At 33.6% G+C, this 25366-nt stretch overlaps 3 protein-coding genes across 4 annotated transcripts; all 3 read left to right on the forward strand.

Moving 5' to 3' along the window:
- Positions 1-874: 874 nt before the first annotated feature.
- Positions 875-6334, forward strand: LOC116029402. Of its 2 annotated transcripts, XM_031271390.1 has the most exons (4): positions 875-4276; positions 5669-5865; positions 5950-6064; positions 6154-6334. In XM_031271390.1, exons 1-4 carry the CDS (start codon positions 1007-1009, stop codon positions 6268-6270), a joined length of 3699 nt encoding a protein of 1232 aa, XP_031127250.1. In that variant the 5' UTR covers positions 875-1006; the 3' UTR covers positions 6271-6334. The 2 variants fall into 2 exon arrangements, with proteins under 2 accessions (XP_031127250.1, XP_031127251.1); XM_031271391.1 differs by lacking the exons at positions 5950-6064; positions 6154-6334 and having other exon boundaries at positions 5660-5789.
- A 6292-nt stretch (positions 6335-12626) lies between these two features.
- LOC116030285 (peptidyl-prolyl cis-trans isomerase FKBP43-like) lies at positions 12627-17364 on the forward strand. The gene is made up of 13 exons (XM_031272490.1): positions 12627-12782; positions 12887-12960; positions 13099-13573; positions 13916-14360; positions 14541-14723; positions 14861-15085; positions 15308-15535; positions 15760-15993; positions 16241-16499; positions 16630-16717; positions 16802-16843; positions 16938-16986; positions 17084-17364. The coding sequence occupies exons 1-13, from the start codon at positions 12770-12772 to the stop codon at positions 17166-17168; spliced, it is 2400 nt and encodes a 799-aa protein (XP_031128350.1). The 5' UTR covers positions 12627-12769; the 3' UTR covers positions 17169-17364.
- Positions 17365-22697: 5333 nt separating this feature from the next.
- LOC116029816 lies at positions 22698-23786 on the forward strand. The gene has a single exon (XM_031271856.1). The coding sequence runs from the start codon at positions 22698-22700 to the stop codon at positions 23784-23786; it is 1089 nt and encodes a 362-aa protein (XP_031127716.1).
- Positions 23787-25366: the final 1580 nt, after the last annotated feature.

Raw genomic sequence — 25366 nt, forward strand, 5'->3', positions numbered from 1 at the left:
TATAAATTTCTTAATTATCACCTAGTAATTCATCTACATATCTAATTAGTGGTGTACAATTTACCGAAATTTTTCGGTTAACCGACCGAATCGAAATTGGTTAACCATTAACTGAACCGAAAAATTCGGTTCGGTTAATGGTTAAAAGAATCTTGAAACTTTGGTTAACGGTTAATTCGGTTCGAAAGGTCGGTTAACCGAATATATATATATAACTAAACATAAATACTAAATACTAATTGGATTGAAGATTTGAAGTTATGGATATTTGAATATTTGAAGTTATGGATGATTTTTATTTTATTTTAATTGGATTTATTATTTTAGGTGTTATTTTTAGAATTTTATATTTTAGTTTTAAAAATTTCGGTTAATCGATTAACCGACCGATTAACCAAACAAAATTTCGGTTCAGTTAATTCAGTAACACAAACTTCGGTTCGGTTAACGGTTAAAGGTTTTAAAATTTCGGTTAATTTGATTCGGTTAACCGAATGTACACCCCTATATCTAATACTCTATTTATTTTGTAAACTAGCTAGTAAATTACACCTGCATTTTTTATTATATAGTTAAATAATAAAATTAAAAATTAAGTTATAAATAATTGTAATATTTAAAAGTGTATATGTGCGCATTTTGCGCACAGCATGCGCACGAGTCTGTTTTTTATTATTATTTAAAAAAAATTAAATTTCTTTTATTTTTTTCTTCACTCCCATTTTTTCTTTTAATAATTACACTTACAAAAATTTTTCAAAAATCACAAAAAGACCAGATGCTCTAAAGTCCAGCCACGTTAGTGTGTGGACCATGCGCCACGTTGTACATTCTTCTAGACTAGAAACTCAACAGCCGCTTGGCCATTCTGTTACCCAGTCATCTCGCCCCCTCCACCGGCGATCACTAGAGAAACGCAAATGCGACTGAACCAAAATCTCCGAAATCCATAGAAGAATATGAAGAGTCGAGGATATGATTCTTTAACCGACTGAGAGAAAACCCCATGAACACCCAGGTAACACCAATTTCGTCTCCCTACTGTGCGAAATCCGCTATTGATTTTGTTGACCAAGGTTTAATCAGCGATCAATCTGTTAAAACAAGTAAGAGAAATACGAGAAAATATAAGAATTGTGACACAGTTGTCAAGGAGAAAGTGAATAATGTTATTGTTTCTCCGTATTTCGAGAAATCTCTCATGGCTAATATTGATGAAGACGTGGGTAGCGAATCTGTTGTTAAAGGCAGAGAGGGGAAGGGGCATAGGAGGAAAAGAAGCTCAAGGAAGAAGGAGGAGAAAAATTGTGACACAGCTCTTAAAGAGACAGTGAAGAACAACGTTGTTGTTGTTTCTCCGTATTTCGAGAAATCTCTCCAGGGTTTGGAATCTGTTGCAAATGTTAGTGTGGGGAAGAAGCGTAAGAGGAAAAGAAGCTCAGAGGAGGAGGTGAAAATTTGTGAGACAGATGTCAATGAGAAAGTGAAGAACGTTGTTGTTTCTCCCTATTTCGAGAAACCTATCAAGGGGAATATTAATGAAGACATTTTGGGTAGCCAAACTGTTGCAGATGTTAGAGAGGGAAAGGAGCATAAGAGGAAAAGAAGCTCAAGAAAGGGGAAGAAAACTTGTGACACAGATATCATAGAGAATGTGAAGAATGTTGTTGTTTCTCCATATTTCAAGAAGCCTCTCAAGGGTAATATTGATGAAGACATGGGTAGTAAATCTGTTACAAATGTCAGAGAGGGGAGGGAGCATAAGAGGAAAAGAAGCTCTAGGAAGGAGAAAAGTTGTGGCACGGATATTGTAGATAAAGCGAAGAGCGTTGTTGTTTCTCCAAATTTCAATAAATCTCTCAAGGGTGATGTTGATGAAGACCTGGATAGCAAATATGTTGTTAATGTGAGAGTGGGGAAAGAGTGTAAGAGGAGAAGAAGCTCAAAGAAGAAAAAGGGCGAGGCACAAGTCTCGGAGGTTACTTGTTCTCCATATTTTGAGAATGATGTACAGGAGAACGCAGAGAATGTCTTTGTTGTGCCATTGAAACAGGTTAAACGGGAAGATAGAGGAAATGGACCTGTTAAAGAAGTTAGAATTCTTGATGTTAAGCCCAAGGATAATGGGGAAGTGGGAAAGAAAAAGAAGCATAAACGAACAGCAATGAAGGAAGTGCCAATTCAGTCTCCGTATTTTGAAAAAGCTGTTGGCTTTGATGAAATAAGTGGCATCGAGCCTTTGGTCTCTATGCAAGTCAGTGAGGTGAATAGTGTAGGCAAGAAAAAGAGGGGGAAACCAGTTAAGGAACAGAAACAAGCGTGTGAAACAAAAATGAGTGAGTGTTATGGTGGTGACAATGAGAAAATTGGAGTTAAAGACAATTCTCTTGCTCCAAATACTAATGTTAATAATTGTGATTGTAATAGTGACCGAGTCCAAAATAAAGGTGAAAGTGAGACAGCTGAAAGGGACATGAATTTCCATTCCACTCATGTGGAATTGGAAGCAGGGGTCAACAATAGTTTGGAGGCAAAACAACTGCATGGTCTTCCAGTTGATGAAGATGTTAGTTCTGTGGTTCAGAACAGTGCTGACTTTTTCTCTCAATGCAAAAGTGGAAACTCTTTGAAGGTAAAAAATGAGACTGAAGATGAAAATGATTTCCTGAAACCGTTACATCCTTGTTGCTCTAAGAGGACCAAAGTTGAAGGTGAATATGGCATGTTGAGCATGATTTCAGAATCTGATGAAGGGAATATGAAGGAGTGCAAAGTAAAAAGCAAAGTTACTGATTTTTTTAGTGATCAAGAGCAAAAAGAACAATGCACAAAAAAGAGGGAAAAAGGAACAAGGGAGGAGATAAATTGTGGCAGGGCTGTCGAAGGGTCTGTGGAGAGAGTTGCTTCTCTGTATTATGAACAATCTCTTAAAGGTAGTATTGATGATGACAAGGAAAGTGAATCTGTTGTAATGATTAAAAAGCGAAAGGAAAAGAAGTCAATAAGAAGCTCAAGGAGGAGGGAGAGTGATGCACTAGTCAATGTCAGTTCCTCTCCATGTTTAGAGAAGGGGTTTCCTGATAATATGAAGTCCATAGAGGGTGAAGAAGAGGGAAAGGAAAAGAAACGAGAACAAAGCACAAAGGACAACCAAACTCAAGTTGCAGTAAATCAAGCTTACTATTATGATAAGAAAGCAGTTGACTGCAATGAAATTAGAGGCAATAAACCTGTGGTTTCTTTTCAAGTGACTGAGGTGGATGACGGAAAGAAAACGAAAAGGAGGAAAAGTGTACATGCAAGGCTAGAAGAAAGGAGTGATTGTTATGACATTGACAATAAACAAATTGGAGAAGAAGATTATATGGTTGCAACAAATATTGGGGCTAGTATTTGTGATTCTGAGGGAGATATAGTACATAATGAGAGTGAAAAGAAGCTCAGTGGAACGTGTGTCAATTTCCATTCTCCTAAGGTTGAGTTGGATGAGGGGATGGGGAATCATGTGAGAGCAGATGAAGAACATGGTGTTTCAGCTGTAGGAAATGTTACTTCTGTGCCTGTTGATTTTGGGGCTAGAGCTGTGGGTCAGAACATTGATGATTTTTTCTCTCAGTTTGCATATAAAGGTGGAAGCTTTATGAAGTCAAAACATGGGGCTGAAAATAGTGAGAATTCCTCTCAGGGGATCAACAATGAAGATCAAAATGACAAGTTGGGTGAGGTTTCAAAACCTGCTTTACTTGTAAAAGATGTGACACATTCATTTGTTCATTGCCAAGAAGGATCCTTCTCTGCTGATGGTCAAGCTGCTTTGTCTGGGGATAAGAGGATTAAGAGAAAAATACACAAAAATGTTAAAGTTGTTTCTCCTTATTTTGTGAATTCACAGGCTGGGGAAGTTGTAGAAAATGGAGGTCGGTATATCAAAGTTGAAACTAAAAAATCTTCAAAGAAGCGCCTCCCCACAAAAAAACTTTCTCCCTACTTTAACAATTTAAAGCAAGAACAGGAGAATGGAGTTACTGATTCCTTGGAGGGGAAAACAGATTCAACAAAGCGTAAAAAAGGCCCTGCAAAAACTAAAACTACAGTGTTAATCAAACCTGTCCTCTCTACTGCTCAGAAGCGAGATGAAGCTTATCTAAGGAGGATGCCAGATAACAATTGGATACCACCACGTTCGCCTTATAATCTCCTTCAAGAAGATCATGTCCATGATCCATGGAGGGTGCTGGTGATTTGCATGCTTCTTAATCGTACAACTGGTTTGCAGGTAAATTGCTATATATCCTCCTATTCTTTTCACTGCTTGAAAAGATTTTGCATTTGAACTTCTGTCTAAAAGAGAAGTTGTGATTTTAACTTGAACACCTTCTTGTAACTTACCATCATTATAGGTGCTCCCAAAAGAATTATTATAGAGATGTGTAGTGAATGAGTCAACTAATCTGCTTTATTACTTACCACAAAAATAAAAATGTAACATGGATAGTATATTGTGGGAACTGTGAGGACTCTCTGCATGATATTCTCAGTTGGCCAACAATGGAAAACAGCATTTTGTTGTTGAAATTTGCTTGAGGTGTTAACCTTCTTTAAACGGATACTTTCTGCTGCATGTTTATCTTTGTATTTTGCTTTTAGTTGTGATACTTAGTTGACACAAACTAAAACATTTTTTTAAATGGTCCATAATCTTGTATTTGATGTCATCATTCAATTTTCTTTTTGCAAGTCATTATGCAAACTTTAAGTTTGTATTTCTTGTTAAGAATAAAGGAAAAAGAGAATGGAGAGAATGGGTGTGTAGCTCGATTTCCAACACTAGCCTACGCTATTTAATAGAAAAGAGAATGTTTGCAAGAATATTCTCCAAGATCATATGAGAATAATATCGCAACAATCTCCAATACTCCTCAAGATGGGGCATAGATGTCTCTCATACCCATCTTGTGTGCAATGGTATCAGACTTAGACACTAACAAGGCCAGAAGTGCATCAGCCAAGTGATTCTCATACTTAAGAAAAGCAATATAAATGAAGCCATTATTCAACTTATCTTTGTTAAAGTGTGTGTTAATTTCCATATGCTAAAAGATGGCAGCCTTGTTATTATCATTATCATAATGAAAGTTAGCATCCATTATTCCTCTGTTATAGTTCCTCTTGATAATTCAGAAACCACTACTTTGTAACAACTATCTGCCTGACTTTCTGCTTACCATTTTATAGGAAAATTTGTATCAGTTGCCACTCTTTTGTTGTACCATTGGCACCCCTAATGTTTGTGAGAGAGAGATAGAGACAGGTTAGGAGGAAGGAAAGTGACTAGTGAGCTGGAATATGGAGAGGGTTGAACTGAGTGATTTTACTGGCCTTATATAGTAAAAAGTGTACTACTATTTTTTAAAATTGAAAATTAGATTAAAAATCTTAAAATCTAGTTGCTGGTTACACAGTAACTGTGGATTTTCAACCATGCTTATCATATATTTATTTTGTAGATGCTGGTGGATTTTCAAGTTTTTATCTGTTACATAAATTGCTTTGACACTGATTTAACATGACAACACACCAGAGAGTTCTTATTCAGACTGAACCTTGTTTGTATATACATGATGGATGTTAGTGCAAGCAATGACTGATACAATTAAAGTTGATGTAGGCTGGGAGAGTCATATCTACTCTATTCACGTTGTGTCCAAACGCAAAAACTGCTACAGAAACTGCTGCCGAGGATATTGAGAAAGTGATACAACCTTTAGGCTTGCATAAGAAGAGGGCAGTTATGATCAAGCGTTTTTCTCTGGAATATTTGGGAGACGGTTGGACTCACGCAACACAGCTGCATGGTGTTGGCAAGTATGTTCCACCCCCCCTCTTCCCTCCCGCCCTCCTTTCCTACTAGAAGAGAACTAATCTGTGGGTTTCGTTTTGATTGATAAGGTATGCAGCTGATGCCTATGCAATATTTTGTACCGGCAAATGGGATCGTGTAAGGCCAACAGATCACATGCTAAATAAATACTGGGACTTTCTCACTGAGCTTCATGCAAATGAGGTAACTTGACATAGCAGCATTATATAGTTTTTTTTTGAATCATTGGCATTGACAATGTACAGGTAAACTTATGGAGTATAATTTAACAGCAAAGAGTCGGTGCCTTCATGGAATTTGCAAGGGGCTTTATATGGGATGATTTTGTAATCTTCAAGTGGATGTTTTGTACTCCCCTTGTTTCCCTAATTGGGCAAAAATGGAGTTAATACCCAATTTAGTTATCAACTATGGTTTTTCTCGATTTAGTCATAAATATCTTTTTGTGCTTAATTGAGTCTTATCTAAATGAGTTTTCGACTATTAGAATCAAGGACTAAATCGAGAAAAATTACTATATTTGAAGTATTTGAAGTTTAAATTGCGTAAAATCATTATAGTCAATGACTAGATTGGGTAAAATAATTATAGTCGAGGACTAAAATGGGTATTAACAAGGAGAAATTACTAAGCTATCTTAATAGAGGATTCAATTAGGTAAAACTATCGAAATACAGGACCTAATTAAGCATGTTTAGGATCGAGAAAAATCACTATTTAGTCAATGACTAAATATTGGATATTTTGACCTGGTCACAAATGTAAGATGCAAATGGAAATCTATTTTTCTATTTTTGTCCAACTTTGAAAAGCATCATATTTTTATCCAAGGAAGTGCAATCTTTTTTCTATTTTGTCAAAAACCCAAGGAGAGTTCATCCCAAACTAGTTTCCAGCAGCCATTTCAATACTCGAAATAACACAATAATTGCATTACGTTCAATATATTGGTGCATGTCTATATGATATTGTGTAGTCATTAACAAGTTTCCATATCAAAGAGCTTGATAATATGATGCCAAGATTTACGGCTTCTTTTGGTTGGACAGAGCAATATGCAAACCATAACTTCATGATGGTTCCCAACTATTGGCTTAACTCTTGAAAAATTGAAAACCTTCACTCGCTTCTTGTGTGTCACTAACTTTCTCTCTCCATCACCGTTTGTCTCCCAACAACCAACACAAAACTAACCATTTTTTTTTCTTCTCAAAGTTCATGCTATAATCCCTCTAGCTTTTTCATTAAGGCATTGAGTTATACATATCGTTGCCATTGTTATCAAGGTGTCGTCGCCCCCGAAAAGCTCGCCTTGCCTAAAATAGGTGAGGCGAGCTCGGGCATCGCTTAGGTGTCCAGGCGACACCTCAAATGCGTAATCCGACTAAAATTGGAGTTTGACTTTTTTTAAAGAAAAAAAGTGGTGATTAAAATTAGAGTTGTCGAAATCGACGGGCCCCGCCCCGTTGGTGGTACGGGCTAAAAACCTGCCTAAAACAGGCCTAAAAAGGCCAGTCCGTCCCGCCCCCTTAGACCCGTGGGGCCCGCTAAAATAATAAAATATTGCTTTTTAAATTATTTAAAAATATCAATTTGTAATAAATATATGTAAGTATATACGTAACAAAGTTTTGCACATACATAGTGTTTGATGATTGAAGAAGAGGGAAAGAGGGGCTCTGGGCTCTGGTGGTGTTGTGTACACTGTACAGAACACATTCAATCTTTAGTTTTGTTTATGGAAAGGAAAACTTTTTATTCATTCTTTAGGGAAAGGCCAAAAGATTATTCTGGTGGAATGAGAAGTTAGGGATTAATTTTCAAAAAGAATTAAGATAGGGAAGTGGGGAAATGGAAAGGAATTAAATCTATATCTATATCTATCTATCTATCTATATACTAACAGAAGTGTGGAACATTTTTCCCGCCCAAACTCTCAGGGGCATTTTTGTAATATCAAATATTTGGATAAAAAGTCATTTAAAATTAAAATTAATTACACTTTCCTTTTATAACCTTTTGCTTTACAATTTGTGCTATATGTATCACCATACTCTCCCTTTCTTGTCTCACAATTATTATATTCTAATAAGCCACTAAAACAAACTTAAAACACATCTCAGCCTCCCTATCTTTCGTTTCTCCCCTCTATCTCTCACCTTCCAGATCTGATCTCACCACATAAAAACACAATGAAGAAGAAAGCCCGGAGGCGCAATCGTTCCACCATCGAAGAAGAAGAAGAAACCATATTTGCTTTCACACCGTCATTTTTGTAATAATGGTCAGATTAGTATACTAATAATTATTATTCTGACTACACAAATAATTATTCATATTACTATACAATTATTAGTATTCATATGGTAATTAATAGACTGTTTTTACATAATAAATTAGTAATATATGTATTGTAATTTGTCTAATTATTAACTTATTTACCATATGTAAAAACAGTCTATTAATCAAATAATAATCTAGACTATACAAAAAAATATCATTACACTATTTCACACCTTTTAATAGGTTGTTTTTAAATATGGTAATTAAGTTAATAATGAGACAAATTTATATATATATATATATATATATATATATATATATATATATATATATTACTAATTATAATCAAATAATGATCCAAACTTCATATTAGTGTATATAGAAATTATTGTTTTTATAATAATTACAATTAAATTATTTCCAACTTTTCCCATATTTATTTTAGTAATAATATAATTACATAAATCATATTACATATTAAATTTTTCAAGATAATTGCAGACCAACGAGTTATATATTATTCAATTAATTGAGTGATACTTTTACAGTAATGTTATAATCAAATAAATGTAGACATCCAAATATTAAAATTGTTCATAGTTTCATCTTTAATTTTATTATTTAAAAATATAATAAATCCGTGCATCGTACGGGTAAGTTACTAGTTAATACTAAAAGGAAAGACTAATTTAAAAGGAAAATATAATAATTTTCTTATAGATATTTAAATATTAACTATATACATAAATATATACATACGTTACAGTTTTCTTAATTATATAATTATAATAATTCCTAATTGTCTAACGTTCATATATGGTTTTCAAAAAAACGTATATATATAATTATATATTGATTGATCTGCAGTTATATATATATATATATATATATATATATATATATATATATATATATATATATATATACTAGTAAACTACCCGTACGATGCACGGATAATATTTTTATATTAAATTTTTAAATAATAAAATTAAAGGTTAAATTATAAATAATCAAACAAACAAATAGATAAATATATAAAAATGAAACAACAAAAATATATATTATATATGATTCAATTAGTTCATATCAAAACAAACAAATAGATAAATATATAAAAATGAAACAACTGGGATGAGAACTTCATGAGGGCATGAGCAATGATATGAGCTATGAACAGATAAAATTAGTAATTAAATTACTACACAGTTGAGATTAGGGTAAACAACTAACAGTGTACTCTTTTATATAATAAATATAAATTCAAAAACTAAAAATAATAAAGAAAGACAGAAGAATTGAGAATCCAGATCAAAGCCTAAAAAGAAACAACAAAAATATATATTATGATTCAATAGTTCATATCAAAACAAACAAATAGATAAATATAAAAATGAAACAACTGGGGTGGGAACTTCATGAATTATGATCAGATTGAAGCGATAAAAACATAAGAAATGGAAATACACACACACACACACACACACACACACACACATATATATATATATATATATATNCAAAAACATTATAAATCTGAAACATTTAAACTATTAATGTTATAATGTATTAACTAATACTCTAATAGTCTAATAATATGTAATAATTAATAAGTAATAACTTAATAAAATAATAAGTAATAACTAAATTAAAGTAATAAGTAATGCACTAATAATTAATAAATAATACGTAGTAACTAATAACTTAATAAGTATTAAATATTTAACTATTAAAGTGTAAGACTTACAATATTAAACACTTTATAATTATTAACACTTAAAATATTTTTTTTAATTTTTTTTTAAAATTAAAAAAAAAAAAAAAAAAACCTAAGCGGCCTAGGCGCTAGGCGCCTAGCGATTTTTGCAACCTTGATATATATATATATATATATATATATATAAACAATATGTAAAGAACACATATCTCAACATCTTCCAACACAGATTCTAAGGTTTCTCCTCAGTTGTTCTTGACCTTGTAAAGACGAATCAATCGTACTTTGATTGCCTACGCAGTACGGAAGGCGTTTATCTTATTTATAGTAAAACAAAAATAGGGGCCATTGTATGTAGATTTTTTTGTGTGTATGAAGCTAAAGTGGTAAGATGGAGTGAACTTTTTTGTGTGTATGAAGCTAAAGTGGTAAGATGGAGTGAACGAAAGATGTGAAATTGGTTGCATGATTTATATAGTGGTATGAGAATTTATTAGATAGTAATTTATTTGGAAACTTTAAAGATAATTGATTAATAATAATTATTGATTGATTAATATTAATAATAATAATCACTCCTGTTATTATCCGATTATTATTATTATTATTATTATTATTATTATTATTATATTATTATTATTATTATTATTATTATTAATTAATTAATTAATTAAGAATTACTCCGTAATAATTTGCAATTTGCCTTTTATTAATAATAATCAATCCTGTTATTATTTTAAATCAATTTACCGTATTAATAATAATAATCAATCCTATTATTATCTGATTATAGTATTATTATTATTATTATTATTATTATTATTATTATTAAGAATTAAAAATTAAAAATTTGTAATTTGCCTTTATTAATAATAATCAATCCTGTTATTATTTTAAATCAATTTACCGTATTAATAATAATAATCACTCCTGTTATTATCCAATTATTATTATTATTATTATTATTATTATTAAGAATTAAGAATTAATAATTTGCAATTTGCCTTTATTAATAATAATCAATCCTGTTATTATTTTAAATTTGCCTTTATTAATAATAATCAATCCTGTTATTATTTTAAATCAATTTTTATTAATAATAATCAATCCTGTTATTATTTTAAATCAATTGACCATTTTTCACAGATTAAGAATTATTGGCTTTTTTATAATGTACGTTAGCATGCAATTTTTATAAGGGTGAATGAGTCCCTTCCACTCAACCACACCCTCCAGATTAATCATATTTCTTTATTAATATGATTTAAAATGTATAATTTTTTATTACTAAAAGTAGTATTTATTTATACTATCATTTTTAGACTAAGTATTTAGATTATCGTTTTTATAAAATTGCAAACATTTATTTTAGTGACAATTATATACTTTGAATTATCAATTTAAATAAACAAATTCAACATTCAATTACATATGCATGAACATCTCATATATAATCTTGTACTAATATACTTTGAAGTACTTATTTAAAAATAAACATTGGGCATTATCCTATTCGCGCAATGTGCGTGAAAAAACTAGTAAATAAATAAAGACAAAGTGTTGAGCTTAAGGTGACAAAAACCGTATTTAATGATCCTTGTAATGTAATTACAATGTAGGTTGTGATGTCTTAACAAGATAATATTTATACTAAACTCAACTCCTACGCCCCACGAGAAGATAACTACGACATCAACGGATGAGACACATAAACTTCCATGACATGAAGAAAGTCATAAAAAAAAAAAAGGGAAGTGTACATAGGAATTCCATTTATAAAAATATATGAAAAACATATCTGAAGAGCTTGCCTAGAAAATAAACAAACTAGAAAAACTCACAAAATCACATCATAAATTCACACCAAACAGACATTAAAACTACTTCACATGGATATGTTTGGACCAACTCAAACTGAAAGCATAGGAGGGAAGAGTTATGTCTTTGTTACTGCAGATGATTTTTTCTTGATATATATCGGTTGATTTCTTAAGGGAGAAATCATAGACATTCAAACCTTTCAAACAGCCTGTAAGTCATGTTCAAATTGAAAAAATCAAAAAATTTGAAAACAATAAAATTATTCTTAAGAAGTGATCATGGAAGAGAATTTGAACCAATATTGCGATGGACTGAGATTCTTCACGAATTCTTAGCTCCTAAAACTCCTCCAACAAACTAGAGTGACGGAAAGAAAGAACCAAATTCCATTCAAGAAATGACATGTCATACTGAATGATTGAATCACAAGAAAATACCACATAAATTATGAGTAAAAGTAGTGAACACGACATGTTACCTGATCAACTATGTTTACCTAAGGCCAGAATCGGAACAAACGTTATGCATAATCTTTGTTCTAATTCTAGGCTTTCTTCTTTTGATTTTATTATTCATGACGTATAAGGATTATTTAGTTGCTTCTATCATTTATCTTTTTCACATGTGGTGGTCTACGCATCGGGCTACCCACATATTAGTTAGGGAGTTATTTATGAATTAAGTTGCTTGGAGTGATTTTTTAATCTCCTCCTTTTCTTCTTGATGTTCTTGTTTCGGATTTGAATTAATGCTACTTATTTTCTCTTTAAAAAAAAAAATAAAAGTTTTAAAAAGCTAAAATAAAGAATTTATGTGTAAAATAATGTCTTTCTATAAAATAATTAGAAAATTAGGAAGAATGATTCTATGGTCCTATGGAGCATTACATTAAAGAGATGATCAGAAGTCAGCACGGCGCGAAAAGAAAATGCTGTACAAATTGTCGTCATTGCCCATCGCGTACTATAAATTAGCTAGGGTTAAAGAAATATTGCGTTAAGCTTTTCAGCCGTGGCTCCATGTATGCCAATGGTTTAACTTAGAATACCACCTGAAAGAACCCTTCGAAAATGTCTTTCTGGGGTTAGTTTTACATTCATTTCTCTGCATCTTTCCTTCTTCATTGAAGGAATGGTCGATTTTTGTATGCAATTTGTTTATTTTTCTTCTGTTTTTCTGAATTTTAGGGATTGAAGTAAAACCTGGAAGACCAGTCACTCATTACTTTGATCCGACGAGAGGAAGGCTTCGAATTTCTCAGGTGATCGCTGTGTTCCATTTTAACATCAGTCAAGATTAAAGTGTTTTAAATTTGTTATTATGAGCATTAATTAATTAATTATCATGTTTTGATGTTATAAACACTATCATCTTACCTTTGTCTTGTGGAACTCTTTAGGCAACATTGGGCATTGGTGATGGGGTAGCGAAGAGCTTGGTTCAGTGCAATGTGGGGAATAAGACTCCTGTGTTTCTGTGTGCTTTGTTGCCTGACAAGACGGAGTGTTGCCATTTGGATTTGGAATTTGAGGAGGCTGATGATGTGATATTTTCTGTTCTTGGACCAAGAAGTGTCTATCTAACCGGTTACTATGTTGGTAAGAGTTTGCATAGAAATGACAGCGATACGGAATCATATGGGGAGGATATTGCCAACACAGACAATGAAGTATCCAATCAGTGCAGTGATGAAGATGATTATGAGGATAGCTTTATCAATGACGACGATGATCCAGTGGCTTTCCCATCTTCGCCTGCTCCGAGTGATGGTGATGGTGATGGTGATGGTGATGGTGATGGTGATGGTGATGGTGATGGTGATGGTGATGGTGATGGTGATGGTGATGGTGATGGAGATGGAGATGGAGATGGAGGTAAAATATAACTTATCTTGTGATGATTGCTTTTTTCTAAGTTTGCATCTATGGAGGATTAGCTGTCTCAAGTAGCATTATTGTTTCCTTCTAGAAGGGAAAGCAAATTAGGATGCTCATATATGATTGATTGTATTTGTTTTAACTGTCTTAGTGTATCATCTCTTCCACAATTTGTATGTGTATGGAATGCTTTTGTGTGTATCAGAAAAAGGGTGAGTGCCAATTTATATTTATTATCATCTTAGATTTAAATTGAGTCTGATGGTTGCAGAATTTCTAATAGAGTGTGAATGGTCCTAATATTTTGCTCCTTTTTGTTTTTTGTTCTTTTTTTCCCAGAAGGCAAACATCTAGAAAACAGAAAAGGCAACCGCAAAAGACGTAAGAAGAAACACAAAATAGTAATTGAATCTGAAGAAGATAACAGTTCACAAGAAAGTGAAGATGAAGACGATTGTTACTTGTCTGCATCTATCAGTAAAATACCTACAAAGAAATACTATATATTTGAGTCTGACGATGATAACAATGCACATGAAAACAAAGGAGAAGAAAGTTGTCTCTTGTCTGAATTTAAAAATAAAACACATGCAAAGGCAACTTCTTCAAAATGCAGAGAAAAAAGTGGTAATGTAACAGATGAGGCTGCTTGTCAGGCAGAAAATGGTGGAAGTGATGAAGATGGTAGAGAGGAAAATGTTGATGCTGTGGATATGACAAGTATGAGTAACATTAGCAAGGATCAATTAAGTGGCATAGACAAACGCATTTTAGCACCAGAACAGTGAGTATTACTTATTGTACTTATTTGATTCATTTGTTTTTATCTATGTATGGTTTTATTCCTGTTTCTGCTAATTGGTCTTTCAGTCTATTGACTTTTTTTTTTTGAAAACCTCAGTCTATTGACTTGGTGTAGTTAAGCAAGATTTTAACTTCCGTCTGTTTCTTTGCTGCCTTCTAGTGATTCTGTGACTGGAAAGATCGCAATGCCTAGCAAGTGTGAAGATGCAAAGTCTCCTGAGGTTGCTGTCAGTGACCAGGGGGACATGTTCACAAGTCTTAATACGGGGCAACTCACTGACTTTGACAAGGAGCACCAAGTTCATGTTGGAACTGAACATGTTCAGAAAGTTGCAAGCGACATGTACGATTTAGTTTCATTTGGAATATGAACTTATTCTTTTCCACATTTATGCATCTCTTGATTTTTAAAGATGCATTTATGGTTAACTGGAAACTGACTAAAGACAATAATTATTGCTATATTATATACTCTGCCAGGGATACTGTTGATCATTCTGATTCTTTAGCACCCCCTACTGAAGAGCAGGTTGAAAATAGTCCAAAATTAACAAAAAATGGAAGTGACAGAATGGGACTGCATGAATGCAAAGATTCCAGTCCTGGTGATGCTGTTGAAGAGGTCAAGCAAGTTTCTGAGGCTACTGATATGGATGAGGATTTACTGGCAACAACTGAAGATAACAATGTGTTAACTAGCACCCAGTTAGTTTTTCCTATGCTTGGCTTCTTGTTTTTGTTACTATATTTTTTCATTCTCTAAAGTGTGCATTTCTTAATTGATATTGTTACCTGCAATAGTTTGATTATTTATTATATGGATTTGGCTACTTATGGTCTTGTGGATCAATCTAGCTCAATCTGTAAATTATATTACAATAGACTATGCCCAAAGGAAATAAAATATCTTTCAATATACTCTGCCAGGAATATTGTTGATGATTCTGATTCTTTAGAACCTGCTCCTGAAGTTAAAGATGAAAATGGCCCAAAATTGAAGAAAAGGAAAAAAGGGAGGGATGGAGTGAAGCTGAATGAATGCAAAGATTCCGGTCCTGATGCTGCTGCTGAAGAGGTCAAGCCAGTTGTGGCTACTGATATGGACACAGATTTACTGGCAACAACTGAAGATAACAAAGTGCTATCTAGCATCCAGTCAGTTCTTCCTATACTTGGTTTCTTGTTTTTGTTACTATATTCTTGCAATCTCTAAAGCATGCATCTCTTAGATTGTAATGTTACACGCAAATTAGTTGATTAATAATTATATAGATTTGACTATTTATTTCCTTGTGGGTCAATCTAGCTTGATCTGCAAGTTATTTTGCAATAGAATATGCCCACAGGAAATAAAAGAATCTTACAATATACTCTGCCAGGAACGTTGTTGATAGTTCAGATTCTTTAGAAACCCATGCTGAAGAGCAAGCTGAATGTGGTCCAAAATTGAAGAAAAGGAAAAAAAGGAGTGAGGGAGTGAGGAGGCTGAATGAATGCAAAGACTCTAGTACCAGTGATTCTCTTGAAGAGGCCAAGCAGGTTGATGAGGCTACTGATATTGACAAGGATTTACCGGCAATGACTGAAGATAACGAAGTGCTAACTAGCACCAGGTCAGTATTTCTCATACTTGGTTTTTTGTTCTTGCTAATATATAGTAGCAATCTCTAAAGCATGCATTTCTTAGATGATAATGTTACCTGCAATAAGTTGGTTAATGATTTTATAGATTTGACTGTTTGTGACCTTGTTGGGCAGTCTATAGCTTCATCTGTATATTATCTTATAATAGGATATAGTGATATACCCAAGGTAAAAAAAAAAACAATCTTACAATAGAATATAAATTTTTGGATGCAGAAGTATTGATGTAAATTCTGATGGATGCCAACTTGAGAAGAAACAAAAGAAAAAGAAGAAAAAGAAGACCAAAGTTAAGGATGCTGAAACTAACAGTATGCTTGAGTCTGATAGGACCGCAAATGAAATATTTGCCAAATCTCAGGACATGGATCTGAATCCAGAGTCCTCTCAAGTGAGGACCTTGTCAAATGGATTGACTATTGAAGACCTAGCAAAGGGTAAAGAAGATGGAAAAGTTGCTATTCCAGGAAGAAAGGTAACTTTTTATGGGATCTAACTTCAAAAATGTTGCAACATACTTAACTGGTTACTGAACCAGCTTTGAATGAACATATTGGAGAATTTGTGAATGAGCATGAGTTTTTTTATGAACCAAACTTGTACAGGTGAAAGTTTACTATACTGGCAAGCTAAAGGAGAATGGACATGTTTTTTGCTCCAATGTTGGTGAAGCTCCTTACAAATTTTGCCTAGGTACTTGCAATGTTCAAAAGTTAATAAGACTCAAGTCATAAATTATTTTGTTAGCTTATTCCTCTCCATCCTAATATTTTGAAGGTGACGAACAAGTTCTCAAAGGATGGAACATTGGACTTGAAGGTAAATACCTATAAAACTTGGATTTCGTTGATAGTTTTGTGTTATCTAATACACACGCAAATGTTGATATTATTACCTTGTGTTTACAATGTAGGTATGCGTGTTGGTGACAAAAGGAGACTTACCATCCCTCCAGCAATGGGGTATGTGCATCTTTCCATTACTGTCATCCTCAAAGTATTTGGGGCCAAAATCCCTTACATAATGTTTCATTCTTAATTCTTATTGTTCATATTGCAGATATGGCAGTGAAGGACTTGAGGAGGATGTACCACCAAACTCATGGTTGATCTATGACGTTGAATTGGTTGGAGTCCGTGGATGATTTTGCTGCTTTGCTTTGCTTGGCTTGGTTTGGCTTTTCTGTTAATTTTGTATCAAAAACCCCAACTGAATTTTGTTCTTCAGGGTTTTGAGTTGACTACAACAACAGATTTTGTTTTCCAATATTTTGTTTATAGTTACTCCGTATATAACTAAATGGAGTTAATTCAAATTTTTTGTCTTAGATTTATAAGTGGGAATCTACTTTTAGTCCTTTTTTATTAGAACATCCTCATTTGGTCCTAATATTATTGCAGTATGACCATTTTTAGTTCTCCATCAACAAAATCGTTGAAATATCGTTAAATACAAAAACATTTTAATCTTTTTTATATAAAGTATGTTGAATCACTATATTTTATATGTTTATTTTTATGAATGCATTTATAATTGAAGATCGACATGTCTTTGTATTTAAAACAATATTTAAACCGTTTAAAGGATAAAAAAAAATGGTCATGTCCACAATAATACTAAGACCAAAAGTAGATGTTCTAATAAAAAAGGATTTAAAGTGGACTGCTACCAATAAATTTAGGATCAAAAATAAAATTAACTCTAACTAGATGATATCCATCAAAATCTAGTTACTCGCAATGGTAATTGTATTCGGCATGTTGAAATTAAGGAAAAAGAAGGTTTAATTAATTATTTATGAGAACCAATTGAGTGATCAAATGAAATAAAATATTGAGGAAAGTGGCAAATTATACCATGAACTAGGTACATTTTGCATTGTAGACTTTGGTTTAAAATGGCATTCAAATTATGTGTTTGCGTTAGCATATTACATATATACAAATTTATTAATTACAAACACCTAATATATTAAATGCAGGTACATGCCATTATGCCAAAGACCTTGTGGTCAGACGGCATGAAGTGACTCTCCCAAATGGGAAGTCATGGGTTTAAGCTTCAGTGGGGGCGTTATTGACTCGTTAAGTTGACTGTAGAGATATAATTTGAATGTCTTTTTGAACTAGGTTATATAATATGCTAAGTGCAAACACATCATTTGAATGTTATTTTGTACCAAAGACAACTGGAGCCAAATTCCCCTGAGGCCCTCATAATTCATTGTAATTTTAGATAAGCTTCGCAATCCAGCTAACTGGAAGTAAGGAGTCTCGGAAGGAAGCATCCGGAAGAAAGGGTTTCGTAAGGAAGTAACCAAAAGGAATGGCTTCGAAAGAAGGTAACCATAAGAAGTCAAATAGGAAGGAAGCTAAGGGGATCGGATCAGAAGGAAAATAATTCAAGCGTGATCTTCATGGAAGATAAAAAAAAAATAATAAATAAATAAGGCAATCAATGTTATCTTACAAGTTCATTGGATGCTCATTGCAGAACTTTTAAGGGAGACCATCCTCGAAATGAATTCATTCAAGGAATAACAAAAAGAGTCGATGGATAAATACAACTTGTTTGACACCTATAAATATACACATTAGACAAAATGGTGATAAGCATGAACATCTCTTTTTGACCTTAGAATGCTTATATGAATAAATATGGTAATGGGTATTACCCTATTGATAATAAGCTACACAAGTAAGGGATATGATAGCGGATTTTAGGGGATTGTGGCACCTTTTGGATAGCTACCACTTGCTAAGTAACAACGGGCATATTCAAATTTTAAGTTGACATTCACCCCTACTCATCTATAAAAGGAGGATCACAAGTTTAGAAGAGATGTTAGTAATACTATACTGGAGAAAGAAAGTTTCAAGTGAACCAAAAGTACTCAAGTGTTGAAGCATTCAAGATACATTCAGGCCTCTAAGCTGAAAAGAAATCTAACTTATTTCTAATTTCAGCACTCAACAACTTACAACCATCTTCATCGGAAGAAGTTCGATCAACCTAACAAGGCAACTTAGTGGATGACCCTTGGCTAGCTCTGATCAGGTAGTGACGGATAGGGAGACGTGGTGGCTTACCCCTATCTTAAGGATTATCAACCGGAAGAAGCTGAGGCTTCTATCACTTTGTATTTTTGTACCAAAATACTAGTGGAACCTCCTTGGAATTAATGAGAAGAGTGGTGTAGGAAAGTTGTCCAAACCACTATAAAAGTTTATTGTGTCTATACTTTTCATTGTTCATTATTTTAACTGCAAACTAACCCCATACTTACACACATACAAACACAATCGAAACGCAAATCTTAGCTACATCTCTTGTAGGCAAGTTAAAAGACTTTCACTACAAGGAAACTTGTTTTCAAGCTTTGATTTTAAAATTTTAACTTACTCTGAACACATACTCGAGTTTGTTCTAGTATGATTTCATAACTAATGAGTGGAATTGCCTTTTAAAAAAACAAACAAAAAAAACTAATGATTGGAATTAGGGCTAGTCTCCTGTGAGGCCATCTCACTCTGAACACATACACGATGATAAGGTTTTTTTTTCGATTTTGTTCTAGTATGATTTCATAACTAATGATTGGAATTAGGACTAGTCTCACATGAGACCGTCTCACGAGTCCCAATACGTGAGACATGGGTCGAATCGAATAAAAATGGGTCATAACAGTAGTACTTTATAACAAAAATATAATATACAGTTTGCAGTAAATAAAGTAATAGTGTAACAGAAATGCAGATATCATCAATACTTTAAGCCTTTTATATAATAACTTGTAGCATAAATGCAATACATATTTAGTAGGGAATAAATAATAACACAACAGATTGTATATATCATCAATACTTTAAATCTTATATATAATACTTTATAGCATAAATATAGTACTTTATAAGAAAACTATAATAGACAATTTGCAAGAAATGAAGTGTCATTACATACCAGAATTGCAGATATAATCAATACTTGAATTCTTATATATAATACTTTATAGCGAAATTGTAATATACAATTTGCCAGAAAATAATATTACTAAGTCCATATACCATAAGACCCAAAATTTTCTAACCCAACATGTTTCACAGATTAAAATTCATGAGACGGTCTCACATGAGAATTTACCTTGGAGTTAATATTTAATATTTATAGATATTCTAAAACATACAATTATGCATGAGTGACTCCCCTGTGAGACCACCTCACAGATCCTTATCTGTGAAACATGTCGGGTCAATATGAAAACGTAATACTTATACCGAAAAATGCAATAATAATCAATAAAAAAATGTTTATTACTTATAAAGAAAATTATAATATTGTTGAATCAAAATGTAATAGTTTTAAATCAAAAGGTAAAAACACATTTCCCCTTATAAGTAAAGTAACAAATACTTTATTTCTGATTAGTATTACATTTTCTCGTATAAGTATTACATTTTATAATGACTCGATCCATCTTATGTAAGGATTTGTATAACGGTCTCACGCATATTTTTGCCATTATATACTGTTAATGGCGTTTACACTTTGTAATTATTATACCAACGTTCGAATTAATTTTAAAAATTCCACTCCAATTATAGTGATTTTTCACTGAATTTTTGACTTAAAATTGACAAATTTGGTCCCTATATATTGTGCTTTTTCCCGTTCTAGTACTTAAATATATCTTCTCTCAAAAGGTTGAATCCCCAATTCTAATGGGGCCCTCACACCAGGACCCGACAGAGTATTTAAAAGGATGTAAATCACGGTGACTTAATGGCTCAGTAGACAGTGTCAAATGCCCGTGTGCATAAGATGTTAAATTTTTGCTGTAAAAATATCACTAGAATGTCAGACAAACTTGATGTAGACTGAGGGCATTAATGGCTACCAAGTCATTGACATTGGCCATCCTCCCGTAAGAATATGAGAACTAATCTAATGCATTGAAAAAAGACAAATCAATGGATGAAATTAATTGAATGAATTAAATACACGCGTGTGCATATGGAGCTTTATGTTGTGTGCATATATATTAAACATATGTGCGTGTGTATATATATACTCTGTATATGCACAGGATCCTGTGAGAACAGTACCATACGAGAGAAATAAGAACCAATCTCAGCATTACATCTGTAAAAATTTGACGGATCTGATTAGATTTTAAAAAATGCGATGGTATTTTCGTAATTATCATCAACTTCATTATGCAAAGTTGAACACTTAAATATGCAATCTTTAACAACTAAATATGCAAACTTGGTAAATTTTATAAAATCAACGAAAAAGTTAAATGTTAAATCTAAATCGTAAATATTAGACCTTAAGTAGTAAAATTGAAAGTGAACCACTAAACCAAATAAAACCAAAAACTCAGTCATAAACTCTAAAATTGAAACCCTAAGTGTAATGCACTTTAGCATTTTTGCAAGAGCAATATTTTAATATTAAATATGTAAAATGTTAATACTAAATGTGCAAAATATTAATACTAAATGTACAAAATGTATAGACTCAGTGGAGGCGGTATTGACTCTTTGTGCTTCAATAGGTTGAGAAAGTATAGATGAGCAGATACTACAATGTAGTAGAGTAAGTAGTATTCAAAAAAAATATACAAAATGTCAATACTAAATGTGCAAACCTGAAAAAGTCTAATAATTGTAGAATTTAGTGTTCAAGTTTGTATAGTAAAGTTGGTAATAATTACGAAAATATCACAGCATTTTTTAAAATAAATTTGATCTGATCTGTCTGATTTTCCATATGTAAGGCTAAGATCGGTTCTTATTTCTCTCCTAAGGACTTGTTCTCATTTGATCTAATATATATATATGTGTGTGTGTGTGTGTATATCAAAATATTTGAATTCAAAATATTTAAAAGTCATAAATGTCAAATAAACCCTTTAACTTAAATAAATAAATAAATAAAAATTGGATTTTCAAAGATTCACTTTAGGTGAAGTTCACCTTGTGAGTCCGCAAAGGACTAAAAGGATGTAAATTACCTTAGATTCCTTATAGTTGATCGGCTCAAGTCAAGAATGTCAATAGATAGCTTTCTTAAGAAAATGAACTTGGGATCTTGTGGTTAACAAACTAATTGTTCGAGCTTGTGCATTTTTTAAAATATTACTCCGTAATTAAGATGTTGCCTTTCTAAGTTGCGCATTTCAAAAGTTTATGAGTCTAATTACACTTTTATGTAAAATTAGAGGGCCTATTTGATTATTTTCTAAAAAATTAAGACATATTGATTAAATATTAATTATTAACAATGATTTATGTCATGTCATTCTTGGCTGTTTGCTTGGCAAAAAGTGCAAAAGAAATAAATAATTAAGAGAGTAGTAATCAGTTTAGTAATACCTGCAACTATGACTTTGAAGTTTAAAACACAAGTCTTTCCCCCTGCTAGTGCTCCCCAGCTCATCTTCATATAAATTTGGCCCAGAGAAAATTATTTCTTTATCTAGTTATCTCATTCAAAGGCGACAATCAAGCTATAACTTGATCCCAGCTCATATATACAGTCCCTCGCCTCCTTGACTGATGAAAATTGAAAAAAATAATGATCACATTTATATATATATATATATATATATATATATATATATATATATATATATAGTACCCCAAAGTAGTTCAAATTTTGGGGTGAAAAGATGATTATTCCTTCATGTTTTAGTAATCCCACTTCTGCTTCAAGCAGCCCCTCTTCATCATCTGCGTCTCAAAATCTGGTTACATGCATTTATCAAACTAGGATTTTGGGCTCACCCATTCACCTCACTCTTACTTGGTCCAAGATTCTGTTTTCCCATTCACTCACTATCCACGCTGCAGATGATGATATGTTCTCCATCACCCTTCCTCTCCAAGCTTCAACTTTCTCGTTGTTCCAGTCCCGGTCCGGGTCAAAGACGGTTCAGGTCGGTTCTCAGAAGAAGATGAAGGTTTACTGGGATTTCACGCGGGCAAAGTACGCCGAGAACTCGGCAGAGCCAGAGTCCGGGTTCTATGTTGCTATTATTTCCCATTCCAAGCTGGAATTCTTTCTCGGGGATCGGGTCAGGGAGCTCGTCCAGCGGGCCGGGCCGGGCTTGGCACGTTGCTCGCCGGCAGAGCGGGCCGGGCCGGGCGTGGCGGGTGGTGGGGTGGGGGAGCCCACATTGTTGTCGAGGCGGGAGCACGTGTTCGGGCGGCGGATGAGTTATAATACCCGGGCTGTGTTATTAGGAACCAAACATGAATTTGGGATAGAGTGTGGTGGGGGAGTGTTGAAAGTGAAAGTGGATGGGGAAGTTAGACTAGTGGTGAAGAGGCTTGCGTGGAAGTTTAGGGGGAATGAGAGGATTTTAGTGGGGGGAATGGAAGTAGAGTTTTACTGGGATGTGTTCAATTGGGTCTCAAAATGTGACAACAATAACAATAACAATAATAATAATAATAATAATCATAAATTTGGGAAAGGGCATGGTGTGTTTGTGTTCCAAATTGGCGATGTCGGGGTTTGGCCAGAAATGGTGGGTGTGGAGAAGAAATTGGTTAGGAAAAGCTTGTCGTTGACGACTGACACGGCGGTACCACCATCGTCCCCGCTCTCGTTGTCGCCGTCATCGCTATCGCCTTCGTGCTCCAGCGTGTTGCAATGGGCAGAGGAGAGCAGTGACTGTGGACGAAGCTCATGTTCATCAAGTAGATACTCTAGTGGGGGTTTCACTTTGCTATTGTATGCTTGGAGGAAAGCTTGAAACAATTTAATTGTTTGATTTCTATTTGTTCATATTTTTTGTTTGCAATACTACGGAGATCATGTTTCTCTCCTTCTCTCCCAATTTAGTGTCCAATTTTAATTACATCATTATGATTTCATATATTGCAATGGTTCTGAGTACAAGTTTCAGAGATTGTCTCCCCAGCTTAGTTTTTATACTATACAATGACTACTAAGTATAACGGTTACAATAATAGGCACAACGACCTTCTAATAAATGTGTCTCTCCCCCATAAGTGTCTCCTCAATGAGACGGTACGTACTCTAATAAGTGTCTTGTCTCTATGCTTGGTACAACCACTCCGTGCTCTACTCAGTTCACTGTTAATATTTGATTGTCTTAATCGCTTTGACGGGTTAGACAAAAAATGCTAAGGTTGAATCCAAGATCAGTATGGTTATCTAGTTATCATATCATTAGTGAAGATCAAAATGGGCCCACTAGCTAACCTCATAGAGCAGATCATTGAGTTCATTTGATGCTTCCAAAGGTGTGTTTGCTTAGGGCCCTGAAGACTTTCTTAGGGTCCCAAACACATTTCGGACATTCGAACTAGACATTATCACCCACAAATTCTTGGTCAACCACTCGACGAAGCTAATACAATAGAGGACCTGGGAGATGTGAGTCGACTACACTAACTTCAACAAGGTTGGTCCCATGAATCCATTCCCCCTACCCAACATAGCAGGGCTGGATTTTAGGGCGTGCAAGATGTGCAACAGCACAGGGCCCCAAAATTTTGGAGGCCCCTAATCCAGCCCTAACTCAATAGTTAGTATATGTATTTGTGATTATATGGTTCAAAATTAAGTTTTCAAGATCTAAATTCTACTACGTATTATTCAAAAAAAAAAATTCTACTCTGTAATATTCACTTGAATCACTTTTCTTCAATTCGCAATTTATTTATACTTTGATAGGGTCTCACTTATTTATCCGCACAGGGTCACGGAAATAAAAAAAATCGGCCTGCAAACATAGACCAAGCAAGTTGTGGACAAGAAAATGGGGTGAGAACTTATGAGTTTTTTGAATGCCTTTTGAGGGTATCACCAATTTTTTATGCATGAGGAAGACATTGAGAAAATTTAATTCACGATTCAAAAGGTGATTTTCTGTTACCTTATGATGCCCTTCTGCTTGAAGAATTTCGAGGCTACAAATAAAGAATGGTGGCCAAGATACTTAGACGAGTCCTTGGTCACAACCTAGATGCCTACGTGAACAAAATGATCATCAAGAGTGAGCACGCCAATTCCCACGAAGTCGACCTCACTAAGGTGTTTTCCATAATGAAGAAATTTAACTTGAGATTGAATCTCAAGAGATGCACTTTGCGGTGAACGGGGGCAAGTTTTTGAGATTCATGATCTCAAGGAGGGGCATCTAGCCCAAACAAAACAATAGGGGTGGCCATCGGTTCGGTTGGAGTGATACCTGAATTTTATTTCAAATTTCGGGTGATGTTTTTTACATCCGATATCTGAACCAAATTTAATTCGGATATGTTCGGTTTGGGTGAAATATTTCGGATTTATTTCGGGTTAGTTTGG

The sequence above is a fragment of the Ipomoea triloba genome, chromosome 9 (assembly GCF_003576645.1).
Source record: "Ipomoea triloba cultivar NCNSP0323 chromosome 9, ASM357664v1".
Classification (NCBI taxonomy): domain Eukaryota; kingdom Viridiplantae; phylum Streptophyta; class Magnoliopsida; order Solanales; family Convolvulaceae; genus Ipomoea; species Ipomoea triloba.